Source organism: Leopardus geoffroyi, chromosome A2, assembly GCF_018350155.1.
Source record: "Leopardus geoffroyi isolate Oge1 chromosome A2, O.geoffroyi_Oge1_pat1.0, whole genome shotgun sequence".
NCBI lineage: Eukaryota > Metazoa > Chordata > Mammalia > Carnivora > Felidae > Leopardus > Leopardus geoffroyi.
In genome coordinates this window covers 125888198-125905432 of record NC_059331.1, presented here as the reverse complement: position 1 = coordinate 125905432, position 17235 = coordinate 125888198, and the positions used below count along the sequence as shown (strand labels likewise).

Genomic DNA, 17235 nt, shown 5'->3' with positions numbered 1-17235 from the left:
TATTTTATCACCCATGTTTGTTTCTGGGGAGCAGTGCGTGTGTAGAAACTGTTAGTACAAAGGGAATTTAACTGTAATTCCATATAAATCTCCTATAATTATTATAATGTTGATAATATTGTATGTATATATTTTTATTTTTGGTGATTTTGGAGTAGCATTCTTTAAGCTGCATTGTTTAGCATTTTTTTTCTTGGGTATGGAGCTAGTTATTTCACAGTTGATTAAAGCATTTATATTTTTCTTCCTCCATTATATGCAAGGAATGGCTATCAGAAGCATCAATTTATTTTTGCTTTATTATGTTTTTCTTTTGTAGGTTATCCAAGGATGTTTTTGGTTATTTGGAACTGTCGCACTCAAGTATTTGACATCTAAAATCTTTGGCATTGCAGACGATGTAAGTGCATTGTTGCTTAAACTTGAAAGACTTTAAAAGAATCAGACAGACAGGCTAAGAATGAATTACCTGAGTTATTAAAGTACCACTATTTAAGCCAGATTCTAATGTGAAGTCTATTTACTTATTTTTTTTTTATCTATTTACTATAATAGAAAGTAAATGTGACTCTGTGTATAGTCTCTATTCTCCAATATTAATTTCTTGACACAATTCTGTTATTTTATCCTTCTGTATCATAAAGATTTTAAAATTTTAAAGCAAGAAAGCTCTAGAGTCCCAAGCTCAAATGTTAAGGTCCATATAGTCATTTTTCTCTGGTTTCTTCATAATTCCCCTTGGTAACACATCAGTATGCCACCTTCAGCGCCTCTGAATCTATAGACTGTATTATAGCCGCATTCCTCCCATCCCAGGTTTCCCAGTCAGTGCTTGTGAAAGGTTTATTTATAATTTATACCTAATTTATACCTACATTATAGGTAATTTATAATTTATACCTAAATTATAGGTAATTTAATCCAAGTGAGCCTTATTGAGAAGAGAAGGGTTTTTCTTGTCTGTTCTGTTTTGGTATCTGGGTAGGATGGAAATCTGCTTTATAACTTTAAGGATTCCTCCTTGCATAATTTTGCTTTGCCTATTTTATTTTGGTGTTTTAGTAAACACATTAATTAAAAAAGAAGCAACACAGCAACCAGCAAAAGTAAACCATGTATTTTTTTCTGTAATTTATTTTAACAGGCTGTCTTTCCTCTATCCATAATAGATTAAAGCTGTAGTTTTGACACTGGGTCTTGTGAAGTCCTGAGCCTTCCAAGGAGTCTTCCGTGGGCTCCACCTACTTCCCAATCATCCTGGAAGTCCCCCCGCTCCACCCAGTGCAGTTTAGCTTTAATTTCTTACACATTGGATAATTATATAGGTTTTCATTAGAACAAGGGAATTTTTTGCTTAAAAAAGATTGAACAATTGGGTTGTTCAGTGGGTGATCTGCAAGCTGTGGAAAGACTTTTTAAAGTATAAAACTGGAGTCTAAAATTACCTGTTAATTCATTCAATACGTGCCTGCTTTGTGCCTGGCAGTAGAATGCATCCTAGAGACACAAAACTGAGTAAGACACGGTCTAGTGTGAGGTGGAAACGATTTCTAGCAACTGTAATACAATGTGAGGAAGCCTGTGTTAAAAAAACAAGTACAGAAAGCTGCAGAAACATAGAGGAGGAGAGGGGAAGGCTCCTGCCTGAAGTCACCTGTGAAGAGGAGAGCTAAAAGGTGATCGAGTCAGTGAGGATGCAGAGAATGAGCAGGAAAGGAAAGAGCCCAAGTCCTGGGTGAACGGAATCTGTTTCCTCCCTGGGAGAAGACAAACCAGTTAAGGTATTGATTCAGGTTAAAGTGATGTCGTCATTGCTGTCACAGCCTGATGTTGTAGCAGGACCAAACCACAGTTATTTCCAAATCAGAAGTAATTTAATTGCAACTTTAATATTTCTAGGAATCTGTAACACCGATCAAGGACATCAGCTCATAAATTCTGAATTTTGACATTGGTCAGAGGAAGAGAATGGCAAGGTCCCATAGCTCTCAAGAAGCACTTTCATTCACCCCTTTCTATTAAGATAATTAGACACTCGCCTGTTCTTTAGGAGCCAAGTGAGCCAATTTCTCCGTACATCCTGCTTCTGTCACACTCTTCTTGGTAGAAGCTTGAGCTTGTCTACCAGGGAAGCTCAGTACTCAGTGACACAGTTTTCACTGGGAGCTGGTAACATAGGCACCCTCGGCCTGACACAATTCAAAGTTCCAGACTCCCAGAAGGAAAGTAGGTGCTAAGGATAGGCCTGGGTTTGTACAATTTGGGCACAGTGAGCCACTGTTCATTCTCACTTAGGGTGGAAGGAGCCATCTGAAATCTAAGTTCTCTGATGCCAGCCAAGTGCCAGCTTTGCAAGCAGGGTTTTCAAAGGATAGCAGTCAGGCCTACTATGTTAACTCTCATCTGAACATCAGGTCTGCCCCATCTTTTCCTATCTTCCATGACTTATTGGATCTTCTGTGAATCTGCATACCACTTCCCTGTTGGTCATAGGTTTGTGGAGAGCTTGGGCTCGAGGATCCCTGCCCGTGTGTGCAGCTTTCTAGTCCACCGGGGATGTGAGAACTTCTTTACCTCCTTGCTGGTTTTCTCATTTCCAGAATCTTTTTAAAATTTCTAGGTAGTCTTCCAGTCCGCTGTTCACTGCACAAGTAATGAAATACTAGGCTGGCAAAGCTGTGAGCTTTCACCTTTCATTTCCTGCCATTCCATACTTTTATTAATAGTGTCTCTGGGCATAGGCATTTTGCTGTCTGCCCCCAAACAAGACAGGACCCTCCAGTAGCAAAGGTTCTGCCTTTCATGCTCAGCCCCAGCCTCGGGGACTATTGGTCCCACCAAGCGTGGTGCTGATCTGATGGCAGATGGGCCAGCCCAGGCAAGAATGCCGCAGACGCCTTCTACGTCCACTCAGAGTTCATCAGCTCTTGTATGAATGAGTGCTTCTCGGTTTGCTTGCCTTGTGGTCAGTTTCTAGAACCTGATATGGTTGTTTTTGGCAGTTTTGTCCAGTTTTATAGTTGTTATTGGGGAAAAGGATTTGTCAACTTCTCTGCCATAGGAAGTACTCATTTCCATCAATTCTTAATTGTTCATTCAGTCTTGTGTTTCTCGGATAACCTCACTTGCTCACAATGTAGTATTCTTTCTGTATATTGGATTTGGATTTGGCTGTTAATATTTTTAAGGATTTTTGTCTATATTTATGAGAGAGATTAGTCTATGGTTTTATTTTCTTACAATGTTTTTTTTGTCTGGCTTTGGTTTCAAGGTAATGATAGCTTCTCTATTTCAAAGAGAATTTATGTAGAATTGATATTATTTCTTTGCCTACAGTGTATGGTAGAATTTGACAGTGAAGCCTGCAGGGCCTGGACTTTTCTTCATGAGAGAATTTTCTACTACAAATCCACTTTTTTGAGGAAGTTATTGGTGGTTTATGTCTTTAGAGGAATCTTACCCATTTCATATGTGTCATCAAATGGATTGTATTTAAAAAAAAGTTTTTTTATGTTTATTTAATTTTTGAGAGACAGAGAGACAACAGAATGTGAGTGGAGAGAGGGGCAAAGAGAGAGACACAGAATCTGAAGCAGGCCCCAGTCTCTGAGCTCTCTGCACAGAGCCTGACGCCGGGCTTGAACCCATGAACCATGTGATCATAACCTGAGCTGAAGTCAGACGCTTAACTGACCGAGCCACCCAGGCGCCCCAGGATTGTATTTTTTAGAAAAATTATTATAGCGTGGGGCACCTGAGTGGCTCAGTCGGTTAAGCATCCAACTTCAGCTCAGGTCATGACCTCACTGTGAGTTTGAGCCCCGCATCAGGCTCTGTGCTGACAGCTCAGAGCCTGGAGCCTGCTTCAGATTCAGTGTGTGTGTCTCTCTCTCTGCCCCTTTCCCACTCGTGCTCTGTTTCTCTCTCCCCCTCTCTCTCTCTCAAAAATAATAAATAAAAATTTTAAAAAATTAAAAATTTATTACAGGATTCAATTAGTGAAAATTCTAATTAATATTTTTGCATGTATGTGAAATGGTTTTACATTCTTTTATTCATTCTTATTTGGATTCAGAGTCAATATTTTATTAGTCTCCTATAAAGAGCTGTTTTTTGAGGGGTTTTTGGGGTGTGCTATTTTTCCTGTTTTCTATTTACTGTATTAATATTTTCAAAGTACCACCTTTTTTGAGTCCTCTGGTTTTGTTGAATTTCTCTTTGTCAACAAATTCTGTCATCCTCATTTCTTATTTCTTTGTGCTGTTCTGTAGCTTTTTCTAATGCTCGAGGGAAAGTGCTTGGCTCTTTTGTTTTCAACCTCTCTTTCTGATAAATGCATTTAAAGCTATACATTTCCCTGTAAGTAGTACTTTTTGTGTGTCTTACAAATTAACTATTTAGAGATGTTCTTTTTAGCCTGAAGGTTATTAAGTTTTATGCTATTTATGTTAGCTTCTAGCCAAAAGGATTTTTAAAGCCATTTCTAGTTAGCTGTTTTCCAGTTTTATTGCATTTACGATTAGAAAAAAATAATTTGTATTATATCAGTTCTTTAAAATATATTGTGGTATGGTATGTGAACATTTAAAAAAATTTTTACCATGTTCAAGGGTAACATGTAATCTCTCTTGTGAAGTTTGTATTCTCCGTGAGCATATTATTATTCAGGTGTTATGTTAACATTTGTTAACCTTCTATTTTAGTGAGAAATATGTATTTTAGTGAGAAATATTTCTGTTTTAGTGAGAAATATTTAACATTTCCAATGAACACTGTCAGCTTACCTATTTCTTTATCAACTTACCTATTCTTACCTATTTCTTCTTACCTATTTCTACATTCTTTTCAGCTCTTGATACACTTTGAATCTATACTGTTAACTGCACATACGTTCATGATACATATGACCTTGCTTTGCTGTTCATTTTACCAGCATATAAGGTCATTCTGTCTCTTTTCATGTATTTTTTGCTTGAATTCAGTTTTGTGAGATGTTACTATTGCTAACCTAGATTTCTTTGGTCCAGTTTATCTAATACATCTTGTTCTCCTCTTTTATTTTCAACCTTTCTATGTACTTTTGTGTTAAACATGTCTTTTGTAGACTATATATATTTGAATTTTCTTCCTAAAACCTAATTTGAGCATCTATCCTTTAATTTGTGAATTTAAGTTCTTTAAATATATGGCACTTACCATTATATTGGGACATTTCTTCCATTGTATTTCAGTTTCCAACTATTTTACATGCTTTTTAGATTTTTCTCCTTTTCATTGGATAGACAGGTTTCTTAGGCTGTTTAAGGCACTGTATGTTCTTCCTGTTGATTTCTTTTTTTTTGTTTTTTTTTTATTTTTATTTTTTTATTTATTTTTGAAACAGGGAGAGACAGAGCATGAACAGGGGAGGATCAGAGAGAGGGAGACACAGAATCTGAAACAGGCTCCAGGCTCTGAGCTGTCAGCACAGAGCCCGACGTGGGGCTTGAACTCACGGACCGTGAGATCATGACCCGAGCCAAAGTCGGCCGCTTAACCGACTGAGCCACCCAGGCGCCCCCCTGTTGATTTCTTAAACTTCTCAGCATACATTTCCTCCCCAACAAAATAGAGTATTTTGGAATTTTTCAACACATTCCCACCACCCCTTATTTAGTTCCCCTCTCCTCCAATCTTCCCACTTCATGTAGGTATCATTTAGGATTTTAGCTATTGTTTGTTTTACATAACTTCCCCCTTTTCTTTGGTCCTTACTCTTTTAGACAATAATGAATTGAAAATTTAGCCAACGTTTTCTCATTTGTTAAATGCAAATAATCCCACTTTCCTCACATGACTTTTTGTGGGAAGCAGATGAGAGGAGGTAAGTAAGAGCACTTGGTAACATGTAAAGAATTACACAGGTAAATTGATCGTCATTCAGAAGGTGGATTTTATTCCAAGGCCTGGCCATTTTTTTAAAGTTTATTTATTTATTTTGAGAGAGAGAGAGAGAAAGAGAGCAAAGAGAGAGACAGAATCTCAAGCAGGCTCCAAGCCATCAGCACAGAGCCCCACACGGGGCTTTAACTTACAAACTGTGAGATCATGACCGGAGCTGAAATCAACAGTCTAACCAACCAAGCCACCCAGGCACCCCTTTCAAAGAGTCTTTTCAATCCCCTTTTCAAAAATCAGAATGAATGTTTCCTCCTTTTCTTTCACGCCATTGCACTTTGTTCCTTATGATTGACAGATGTCTGTATGTGTTACCAAGCCCACCCTCCCTAGAAGGTTCCAGAAAAGGAGATGGGTAGTGTATTTCATCAGGCTCAGCACACTGAGCAGGGAAAACCTAAGGATGAAAGGTCTGGTATGTTGATGATGGAGCGTGGAAGGCAGGGTGTTGTTGGAGTTACCATTTGTCAGCAAAAGAAGGGAGAACCACGAAGTTGCAGCTCTTTAGCAGAAGCAAGCCTGGCATGGGGACAGCGAGCTCGCCAATGTAGTGAAAGCTATTTTTCAATGCTATTAAGATGAAAATGCACTATTCCACCATATGGCGTAATCTAATGGTACCTCACTTTATTCCTTCCTAGGCTCATATTGGCAACTTATTAACATCAAAATTCTTCAGTTACAAGGATTTTGATACTTTATTGTATACCTGTGCAGCAGAGTTTGACTTTATGGAAAAGGAGGTAAGATGTGATTTCTAGTTTTCCTTCCCCAGGTTCTGGTCCACTCATTTTTCATAAAGGGCGCTCCTCTTATCTCAGACTCTCCTCTGTGCTGTTACCTCACTTGGGAGGAAAAGGAAAGTGATGGTTTACAGGAAGATGTTCCTACTTACATTAGTACAGCACCCTGAAATGTATGGTCTTTTCTCACTTTGATAATTTGGAAGCATGCATTCAGACTAGCAATAGTTTTTTGAATGAGTAAACACAGAGGCATTTCAAGATGCCTCTTTTCAGGGACAACATTAATTCAGTGACGCTCCCGAGCTCTTACATTTCCATTCATTCAGTGGTTGTTTGTTGGAATAATCTCATTGCTTTGAAATATCGTCGAGTTTGAGTTTGTTCATTCCAACAGCATTTTTCTTTCTAAAACCGGATTCAGACGTTTAAAAGGAAATCAGACAGTAGTGTGGTGGCTTGGGAGATGGAAGTCTGCAGTAGTATTCGATGTTGTTGAACACACGACTCTCATTTTGTTCTCTCTCATAGCTTACTAGTTTCTAGTAGTGTGCTGCAAAAAGATATTGTGAGGACCAAATGAGATACAGAGGACAGTACTTTGATATTTTAATGATATTTTTTATAAAATATTATTTTGCAGTAATCAGTGAGCTGGTTTGGTTCAACAAACACATATATATGTGTCTTTTTTAACACCACCCATGCGGCCCCAATTTATTATGATAGTTTACTATCTGTGAAACATTTTCCTTCAGAGCTGTGTGTGTGTATATATTACACTGGTCAACGGTACTTTGTTGACACTTTCATTTTCCTCTCGCTCCCCACTGGGTTCCCTCTGTGTCCTGAGTTACACAGACCAGTGTATGATAGTGCCCCACACTGCAAAGTCCTTTCAACCAGACATTCTGAATTGGGCATGTCCTGCAGATGTCCTCTTTACTCCAGTACCTACCAGTCTACATTCCCAGGTTCTGGCAAGTTTTGACATATAATGGCTAATAAAAACTGTATGAGTGAATGTATTGAGCCCACTGAAAGAAAGGAAGGAAGAGTATCTGCAAGACATTAAAATACGTATTCACAGCAGCTCAAGACTCCTTCAAGCAAGCGGGTAAAGGAAATAGAAGGTAAACACCAGAAGGCATTAGGACTTGGTGGAAGTCCTCTGACATTAGTTAGATACACATGCCGCTGTCACCTGAGAGTAAGAACCATCGGGTAGGTGATAGAAGAAATTGCTTATTGAGGCATAGCCTGGCTTCAGTTAATTTGAAGACAGTAGCAAAGCTGTTTCCAGCCTGCCATTCCTCATCTCCATGGGTATCTTCACAGGGACCGTGCTGTAGAGACAGAGTACTGTGCCAGCTTGGAGAGTGCCTCCATTGTTTGATACATCCATACGGTGGGGAAAAGGGAACAGTTTAACATAATGCATTTGAGAATGATTAATAGATTTGTCTGCATGTAACTTAAGACATCTGACATTAAATATTGCAAAAACCAAAAGGCAAATGACTAAGTGGGATGATTTTTGCCATAAATATGACAAGTGAAACTAGAGATTAAGGTAGTGAGTATAGGAGATTGTCCAAATCAAGAAAAAATTTCAGAGGACTTGGGGTGCCTGGGTGGCTCAGTCGGTTGAGCATCTACCTCTTGATTCCAGCTCAGGTCATGATCTCACGGTTGGTGAGATCGATCCTGCATCAGGCTCTGTGCTGGAGCGTTCAGCACAGAACCTGCTTGGAATTCTCTCTCACCTTTCTCTCTGCCCCTCCACCCGCTCTCAAAATAAATAAATAAACATTTAAAAAAATATACTGAGGACTCTTACCCTTCCCCATCACAAAGAATACATCCCCACTCCCACACACCTATGCAGAAATAGGTGAAAGGTGGGAACAGACAACCCATTGGGGAGGAAATGCTGACAACTGATTAAAATGTGAAATTGGTTGTTTCCTTTTTACTTGTTTGTTTGCTTGTTTATTTTGAGGGAGGGGGAGAGGCAACGAGAGAGGGAGAGAGAGGATCCCAAGCAGACTCCACACTGCCAGCACAAAGCCCGATCGACGCAGGGCTCAAACTTATAAACTGAGATCATGACCTGAGCCAAGATCAAGAGTCAGACACTTAACTGACTGAGCCACCCAGGCTTTCCCTAAATTGGTTGTCTTCTTTATTTTCTCTGCATTTTTTAGTTTTTACAATGAGCGTATATAACTTTTATGCTTAGACTAAATCCAACAATTCATAGAAGTATTAAAAGAACTTGTAATTCTAATATTGCACACACATGCTCACCTCTCTCTCTGTGTGGTCGTTTCCCTTGCATTTGTTCTTGTGCATACACTCTGGTGGATCTTTTGGTATTGAGGAAATTGTATGATTTTGTTTCCTTTGTATTAATACTGTCATATATCCACTCCAGTCCCTTCTGTTGGTTTCCTACTGAGAATTATATTGAACTTAGTTTCTTCTTGCCTGGCACTACTCCCCCCCCCCATTTCTTTTGTAATACTATAATCAGTGACGTTATTTTACTTCGCATGTACTCTCCCCTCTGACCCCTGTTTTAAGAGGTCCATTGTATCTGAATTGTCTACACATGTAACCACTCATGCTACTCTGTCACAGTTATATCTGTTATATCTGTTACATCCTTGTCATAGTTCTGTAGGTTGGTGTTTTTAACACTGTCTGTTCTGGCATTGAAGGCTTTCCTGCCATTTCTCTATTGTGTGAAGCTTGCTCTCCAATGGATTCCTCAGAAAGGGCCATAGGAACAGTAATCCCTGAGTTTTTACGTGGTCGAATATTCTATCAGTGGCTTTTATAAGTGAAATTCTGGCTAGATTCAAAATCTTTGGCTCATGTATTTTTCCTTGAATGTCTTTTTAAAAATATTTATTTATTTATTTTAAGAAAAAGAGAGAGAGAGAGATACCCAAACAGGCTCCATGCTGTCAGTGGGGAGCCTGACTTGGGGTCTGAACTCATGAACTGTGAGATCATGACCTGAGCCAAAATGAAGAGTCAGACGCTTAACTGACTGAACCACCCAAGCGCCCCTAAAAAATACTTTTAAAACAAAGTTTTTGAATGTATTTTTAAAATTGTTTGAATTCTTTGTTAAATACTTTTAACACAGTTTTGACACATTGCCTTTTTAAGGTAAACACCTATATTTCACACCTTTTCTTATATTTATTGTTAGTTGTTGATAGCAAATGTCTAAATTTTAAATGATAAAATAGTTTTGGTTATATGATTTTTGCCTAGACATAGGTCTAGACAAAGACATAATGTAAAATTTACAAATTAGAAATATATACATTTTAAAATATTAAGTACTATGCAAATGCTTGTAAACAGTAAAATAAAACCATAAAAAATCTCCTTTTAATGGGACTTCTAACTGAAGTATGCATTTTGGGTTAATAAATTATCAAAATTACTTTCTAATACAGAATAACAAGTGAGAAAATTGGACTAATGAGAGGGAAAATCAGAAAATACTACTTTGTAAAATTAAAATGTATCAGTGTTTTTAATATGATTAAAGCTAGATTTCTCTTGATAAACATATTTGGGAAAATGTACATTATTTAACTCAATAATATAGATTATTTTTGTGAAGGTAAATGTTGGTGGTAAACAAATCAATTGCAATTTAGAAATTTCAAGCCCAGAATTGTTTAAAAGTGTGACTTCAAATAATTGAAATATATATAGGATTGCAGTGTGTAAGGCTTTGGTATTAAATGTTTCTGTAGCTTTTTCTCTGTTATTAAGAAAATGCAAAAATGTTTTTATTTCTCGTGTAAACATTGGTCATTACTGTGTGTGTGTGTGTGTGTGTGTGTGTGTGTGTGTGTGTGTGTGTCTGTATGTGTGTCTGTGTGTGTGTGTGTCTGTGTGTGTGTGTGTGTGTGTCTTAGTGTATCCTAGGATCATGGTTACGATTTTTATCCCCCACCAAATGTACAAGAAATGCTCATGCTGTTTAAAGTTAGAGTCCTGCTGACCTTAGGCAGATGTTAAGTTGAGCTCTGTAGTTGGAAAAGCTGTGTACAAAAAGTGAACAGTAATCTTCCTAGTCACATTTTATACTTACCAGTGTTCGTGTTTTCAACTCAGCATGTTAGGAATGTTTGTTTCTATGAAAATGCATCTTCATTTTTACGATGGGAGTCAATGGGTATATTGGACTGATGCTCATGTTTCTCACTTATACTTTTTGAAATGAAATTTTGTCTGAAAATATTTTCCTCTAACAAAACATCTCTGAATTGCAGACTCCTCTGAGGTATACAAAGACACTGTTGCTTCCGGTTGTTCTGGTTGTGTTCATTGCAATCGTTAGAAAGGTATGTTGATTTGATTACTTAAGAGCTCTTTTTTTATAATAAAACACTTTGTTGTTTCTATCCTAGTAGTTAAGTAAACTAGGTTACACGTTAATATGACACAATACATCATATGGATTTGTTGAAACATTTTCTGTATTTTCTTAATTACAGCCCTTGATGAACATTATAAACATTAAAAATATTCTATCTGCCAGCATAAAATAGACATAGGAAAAGGATGGCTCGGGTTTTGATGGTCATGCATTTTGAAAGACATGATCAGAGAGACCATATTGACCCAGATACAGTTATTTTTGTCTTTGTAAATTACTACTGACTGACTTTTAACTTTATGTAATATTTTCTAAAGTATTTAATGTATGCCTTTCTAAGTCATTTGTGCAGTTCTCACTAACTCCTGGATTGAGTTTATTATTATTGATCAAAAGGAAAAAATAGAATACTAACAGTGTATTACCAACATTGATAAAATTGTTAGACTTCCAACTTGGCTTTGATAATGAAATTCTAAGCCCAGATTTAAATCAGGTCAGGGAAGTTCCAATCTTTAGCAAAGAGCAGGTGTGATATTCTCTTTTTTCTTGTAAGAGTTGGTGAATTCTTAATTGCAAGTGTTTTAAGAGAATAAATAAAGATTAATCTATTATCAAAAAACAGATGATAGATCCTAAAAGTTTTCTGATTTGTAGTTAGTGATTTCTGGGTTAACAGAATGTCATATATTTGTAGAATATTCTGTACTATGGTTATTGCTCACATTATATATTTGTACTCTCCCCAGCCATATCACGTGTGTTATTTCACCTGCTTATTTGACAGCTCTGTACGGTACACAGATATTGCCCCCATTTTGACAGATGCAGAATTAGAAGATCATAGAAGTTGTTACCAGCCTCACATCATGTCCATTAAAAAGCAAGGAAGGAATAAGAATCAGACTCTGCACCTTTCCCTCCTTCTTGGGTGTAGTGTAGCATTCAGCTTTGTAGTTGCACAAGCTTTTCAAATCTAATGAGTTTGTGGTCAGTTTCTGCTATATGCCAGGCTCTGTGCTTCCTTTGCACTTTTGCATACTTTGTGTAGGTGTGCACCTAGTAGGGGAATCAGAAAGTACCAATGTTGGCAATCCAGAATCCATTAAAAAGGCAGTAACCTGGATGGCTAGAGATGACAAAAGCAATTACATCAGGTTAAAAAAGCTGAGATGTTTGATTTAAAGAAGAAGGATTCATTTGGACAAAAGATAATTATTTTCAAATATTTAAAGCCTACCCCTTGGAAATACGATTACACTCATTCTGGCTCCTTAGAATTATGGCCAATTCTACGAGGTTGGACTTTGGACCAGAATTGATCTGGACTGACAAAGTGTTGTAGATTCAAGCAGCAGTTGGGTGGTTCTTCCAAGGGCTAGATTAAAACGTGTGAGCAGTGTCCAAGAGGGCATCCATACTGGGGATAGGATTTCAGATTAGATGACCTTACCTGGCTGCTAACTGTGCAAACTCAGTGTTTAGTTAGTTGTGCTTATCAGTCTCTGAGGCAGTTGCCCGGGTATATGGGGTATATGTGCATGATTAAGAAGAGGCATTGCTAGTGACCTTGGCATGGTGGAGTTCACTGAATGTGGACTGGAAGCCAGAAGGTCAGGTTTCACGACCTATTAATGCTTCCTAGTTGCTGTCCACCTTCCAGGAGATCATCTAATCCATCTGAGCCCATTGCTCATGTACGAAATGAAGATAAGAAAATCTATTTGAACAGGGTTGTTGGGTATTAGATATATGATCAAGTACTGTACAAATGTAAGATTAGGTTGTTGTAGTTATTATTTCCCGAGTCATCTCTTATCCCTATACTTATATTTTTAAGTAGAGTTTGAAAATTTAGAAGATACTTTAGTTACAATTTTGTTTTTCCCAAAACAACTCTTCTTAAGTGTTAAAAATCTATTTGCAGATTATTAGTGACATGTGGGGTGTCTTAACTAAACAACAGACACAAATGAGGTAAGTATGCTATTAATCATTTTGTTACATTATCTATTAAATAGATATCTACAAGGTATTAATTTTATAGTTCATGTGGTGTGGTACACTCAACATTTGATCATGGATGTTTTCGATTGTTGTCATTCCCCTTCCTTGCTTTTCTCATGGTCCCCTCTCCATGCAGAGCTCAGTACATTACTTATTCATACCTCAGATTCCATCCATACAATTTGATATTAGGCCTACACATAATCTGTATTTGAAGGACACAGCTTTGTGCTTCAGTTTATCAGGGAAAATAAATTATTCTGTTGTTGGTTTTAGGACCAATGGACTGGACTGCCTTTTGAGAGAAGAGCAGGGAAATAGAAAACTGATTCCATACTTTACTTTTTACACAAAATAAATTCCAGATGGAGCAGAGATTTAAATGTAGGAAAAAAACCCAAAACCCCAATATTAAGCAAGAGATTATTTTAGGACTCTTAGGATGAGAGAGGCCTTGTTAAGTATGACATAAAACCTGTACGCTGAAAGGAAAGACTGAAAAGGCTGACCAGATAAATATTTTGGTTTGATGAGATACTTGTAAGCATTGTTCAGAGAAAAAGACAAATTGGGTACAATAGTCACAATATATGACAAAGGACAAATGACTCATGTATAAAGGACTTCTGTGAATTAACAGGAAAAATGCTAAAACCCTATTGGAAAGTGAGTGAAGTACACAAAAGAAGCAATTGAGAGAAAAATAAATTCTCACTTTCCCTTTTCCCACCACACTCATGTCCCCTGGACCTCCTTGCTGCTCTGTAACCGTGGCCCGTTGCTTCCTGCCTGGCAGTTTTGCACTGTTTGTACCCCAAGGCTGTAATTGTGCCTCTGCTCCCCACAGCTTGGCTCTGCATGTGGCCAATTCCTTTAATTCTTGTTTAAATGTTACCTCCTTCAAGAAGCCTTTCCTGACCATCACTTCCCTGTAGATTCCTTGTCTCTTGGCTTGTTATTCTTCATCATCATATGCCCTTATCTTCCTCTCTCCGAATTTATCACCATTTATACTTGAACATCTCCTATGGCACTGCCATTCTCCCCCACATCTCTCTTCTCTGATCACGGTGTCTTTGTACTTAGCCCATTAAGGACTACTTCCTACTATAGGGTTATGCACTATCTTTCTCTTTGTCTCAAGTGCTCTTCCTGAGGGTTGCTCAACCTCAAACTCTCTGCTTCTTCAGGCCTTGCTCAAATGTCACTCAGTGACCCCATTGATTGCTATACGCCTTCCCCATCACCCCCTGCATCTTTTGCCCTGTTTTCGCTCTCTCCACGGTACTTCTCACTTTTTGACAAATGTTTACTTACTTGCATTTTGTTTCTCCATTTACTGTATGTAAGTTCTATGAGGGCAAAGATTTTTTTCCCCATCTTATCTACTGCTGTGTCTCCAGTGTCATCGGTGCTCAGTGGGATTGAGGATGGATAGGTTTGTACCTTGTAGTCCTGAGGGGTTCATTTTAGTACGGAGAGACAGATGATAATAAGAAACCAATAAATGAACATCTTTGAGGAGATAAAGCAGGGAAATGGAGTAAGAGTGATTATGGAGAGGGGTGGCACGAGACCAGAGGGAGATGCAGGGACCTCTAAGCGTACATCTTTTCTCAGGAAAATTAAAGCTGTCAAGTAGAACTAAAGAGGGAATTTTGTGGCTATTTGTATATTCCAGAACCACTGATGAAAAAATCTTTTATGTGGTTTCCTAAATTATCTCTATAGCAGCCCCAGCTTGGGGGGGAGCTCAGGTACCCCTGGGGATGAGAAGCAGGGGAACAGAACTATGAAGTCTTCAGGGTTCCCTTCACTTCCCTCCCTGCTTTGGCAGGACATCACAGGGAGGGACCTGCTACACCACGGTGTCCCTTTTGTTGGCCCAGGAATTGTCCCTGTAGTCAAATGTGCAAGGTATGCTCCAAGGTCAATTTTTTAAAAATAAACTGTCTTTTAAAAGATTATGGCACCAGTTTGGGTTCATAACTTTGTAATTTTTGTTTACATATATATGTCCTTGGAATATTACAGAAATTGTAAAACTTGTATTTGTAAGATAAAAATGCAAATAATTGAAGTGCTTCAACAATGATTCAATAGTAATATTTCTTATTCCATTTCAGAAAACACCAATTTGATCATGGAGAGGTAAAGACTTAATATTACTAAAACATACTTTATTTCAATGTGTGTGTGTGTGTGTGTATGTGTGTGTGTATATATATATATATATATATATATATATATATATGTATATATACGTGTATATATGTGTGTGTGTGTGTGTGTGTGTGTGTGTGTGTGTGTGTGTATATACTTTTCTTTCAGTTCCAGTTTCTAAGTATTGGTATTTGTCACTAATCATCTTCAAAATAGGCCTGTATGTGTTTTTATGAGACTGTTACAAACATGACCATTCATTTGTTAAAACCGTTAAGTAGGAAACCCATTTGGTCTGCTCTGATCATCCTCAGAAGATCCAGTTTATTGCTAAATGCATGTGGAGTGTCTTTTGCTTGACTGGAGATGGCTTTCCTCTCTACTCACCTTGCCCTGAGGCTTTGGAGGTGTGACTGGTTGCTCCTGCCATCTCCTGGTGGTTTCACTTGTTTATCTTTTTTTCTTTCTTGTTTTGTTTTGTTTTTACTTGAGATCTAATTGACATGTAACCTGATATTGATTTCAGGTGTATGGCATAAGTAATCAGATTTGTAGACATTGTGAGATGATCACCACAATAAGTCTAGCTAACATCCATCACCATACGTAGTTACAAAATAATTTTTTTTCCCCTGGGATGACCTTTAAGATCTACTCTCTTAGCAACAGCATGCTGACTATAGCTAATAATACTGTATTGCATATTTCTGCCTGGTTTTGATGGCTCTCCCAAGGCAGACTCTGGGATCTTAAATAGTACTTTTGTTTACCGCTTTCCTGTGTTAATCTGATGGTATCATCAAGGTAGATTCAGAGATGTGGGCTTTGGTAACTATGGACTTAACCCTGAGCAGAATTCTAGAACAACTTGCTTTAGTGACTTTATCATTTTAGGCTTTTAATAAAATGGAGAGGTTTGAAAGTGAACTTGTAGACTCGTTTATTTCAGAAGTCAAAGTATTGTTGCGAAGCAAAAGTACTCTTCTGGATATTCATCTATTTAACAATATATTAAACTGTAGGAGTAAAAAATATTTTCTCTTTCTTTCAGCTAGTTTATCATGCATTGCAACTGTTAGCATATACAGCCCTCGGTATTTTAATTATGAGACTAAAACTCTTCTTGACCCCACACATGTGTGTTATGGCTTCTTTGATCTGTTCAAGACAGGTAAGATCGTTATGTTGGTGTTGTAGTTGCTATGATCACTTTACCGCAGCCTATATCATTGAATGGCCCTGAAATAATATTGAATAACTCAAAATTCTTTAAATTGTCATAAAGTTCTTCATGGATTTATATTAATTGTTTATAAAGGGTAAGGGCCAAAACAGGTCATTTATCCTTCTAACTTCTAAGACATTCCTTGGCATACAACAGATGCTCAAATAGTATAGGCTGAATTCATGAACGATCCCTACAGATGTTGATAGAAAGCAGAGCGTCATCGTAGAAATATTTTTTTTGTTGTTTTGACATTCCTATCACACAGAATTCTAGCCAGTGATTTCAAGTTACAGTTGCTTTCAAATAGATGTTCTTTTTCAGTATCAAGCTTAAAAAAATATTTTTCTCATTTGAGTATACATTTGTATGCACATCCCTGCCTTTTTAAAATTTAGTGTAAGCCATTTTGGTTATTTGCTGCTTATTTTCCCTGGATAACTGTGTCCTTGCTCTGTATTCACAGATTGATGCTTCTGCATCGTGTCACCTTTTCATCAACCAATTAGCCAAGGTCCAGCAGCAGTACCTCTTTTAAAGTTAACAAATATTTACTAAGCATCTATACCATACTCTAAGGATGAGGGTAGAATGGTAGATAGAAAGATCAAGAAGAAATAATATATATCTGCCCTCAAGAGGCTTGAAATCTAACTCTAAAGACATATAGAGAAATTAAGGAGAGAATAATAGGGGTAAAGTGTTATTATTGAGTGTGGACTATTAGAATGCAAAAATCAGCTAGCCTC

At 37.6% G+C, this 17235-nt stretch overlaps 1 protein-coding gene and 1 long non-coding RNA gene across 6 annotated transcripts in view; one reads left to right on the top strand and one right to left on the bottom strand.

Annotated features, from left to right (window-relative positions):
* The window catches only part of DPY19L1 (dpy-19 like C-mannosyltransferase 1), a 102123-nt gene that overhangs the window by 72960 nt on the left and 11928 nt on the right, over nucleotides 1–17235 (top strand). For all 5 annotated transcript variants that reach the window (XM_045495290.1, XM_045495289.1, XM_045495288.1 and 2 more), the window contains 6 exons: nucleotides 320–400; nucleotides 6579–6680; nucleotides 10985–11056; nucleotides 13019–13068; nucleotides 15225–15249; nucleotides 16313–16432. In XM_045495290.1, the coding sequence (XP_045351246.1) occupies nucleotides 320–400; nucleotides 6579–6680; nucleotides 10985–11056; nucleotides 13019–13068; nucleotides 15225–15249; nucleotides 16313–16432 (450 nt within the window). The remainder of the gene's footprint in view (nucleotides 1–319; nucleotides 401–6578; nucleotides 6681–10984; nucleotides 11057–13018; nucleotides 13069–15224; nucleotides 15250–16312; nucleotides 16433–17235) is intronic.
* On the bottom strand, nucleotides 6986–9160 carry LOC123606688. The gene is made up of 2 exons (XR_006716448.1): nucleotides 8991–9160; nucleotides 6986–7233 (listed from the first exon to the last, which is right to left on the bottom strand). It is a non-coding gene; the product is annotated as an uncharacterized LOC123606688 (long non-coding RNA).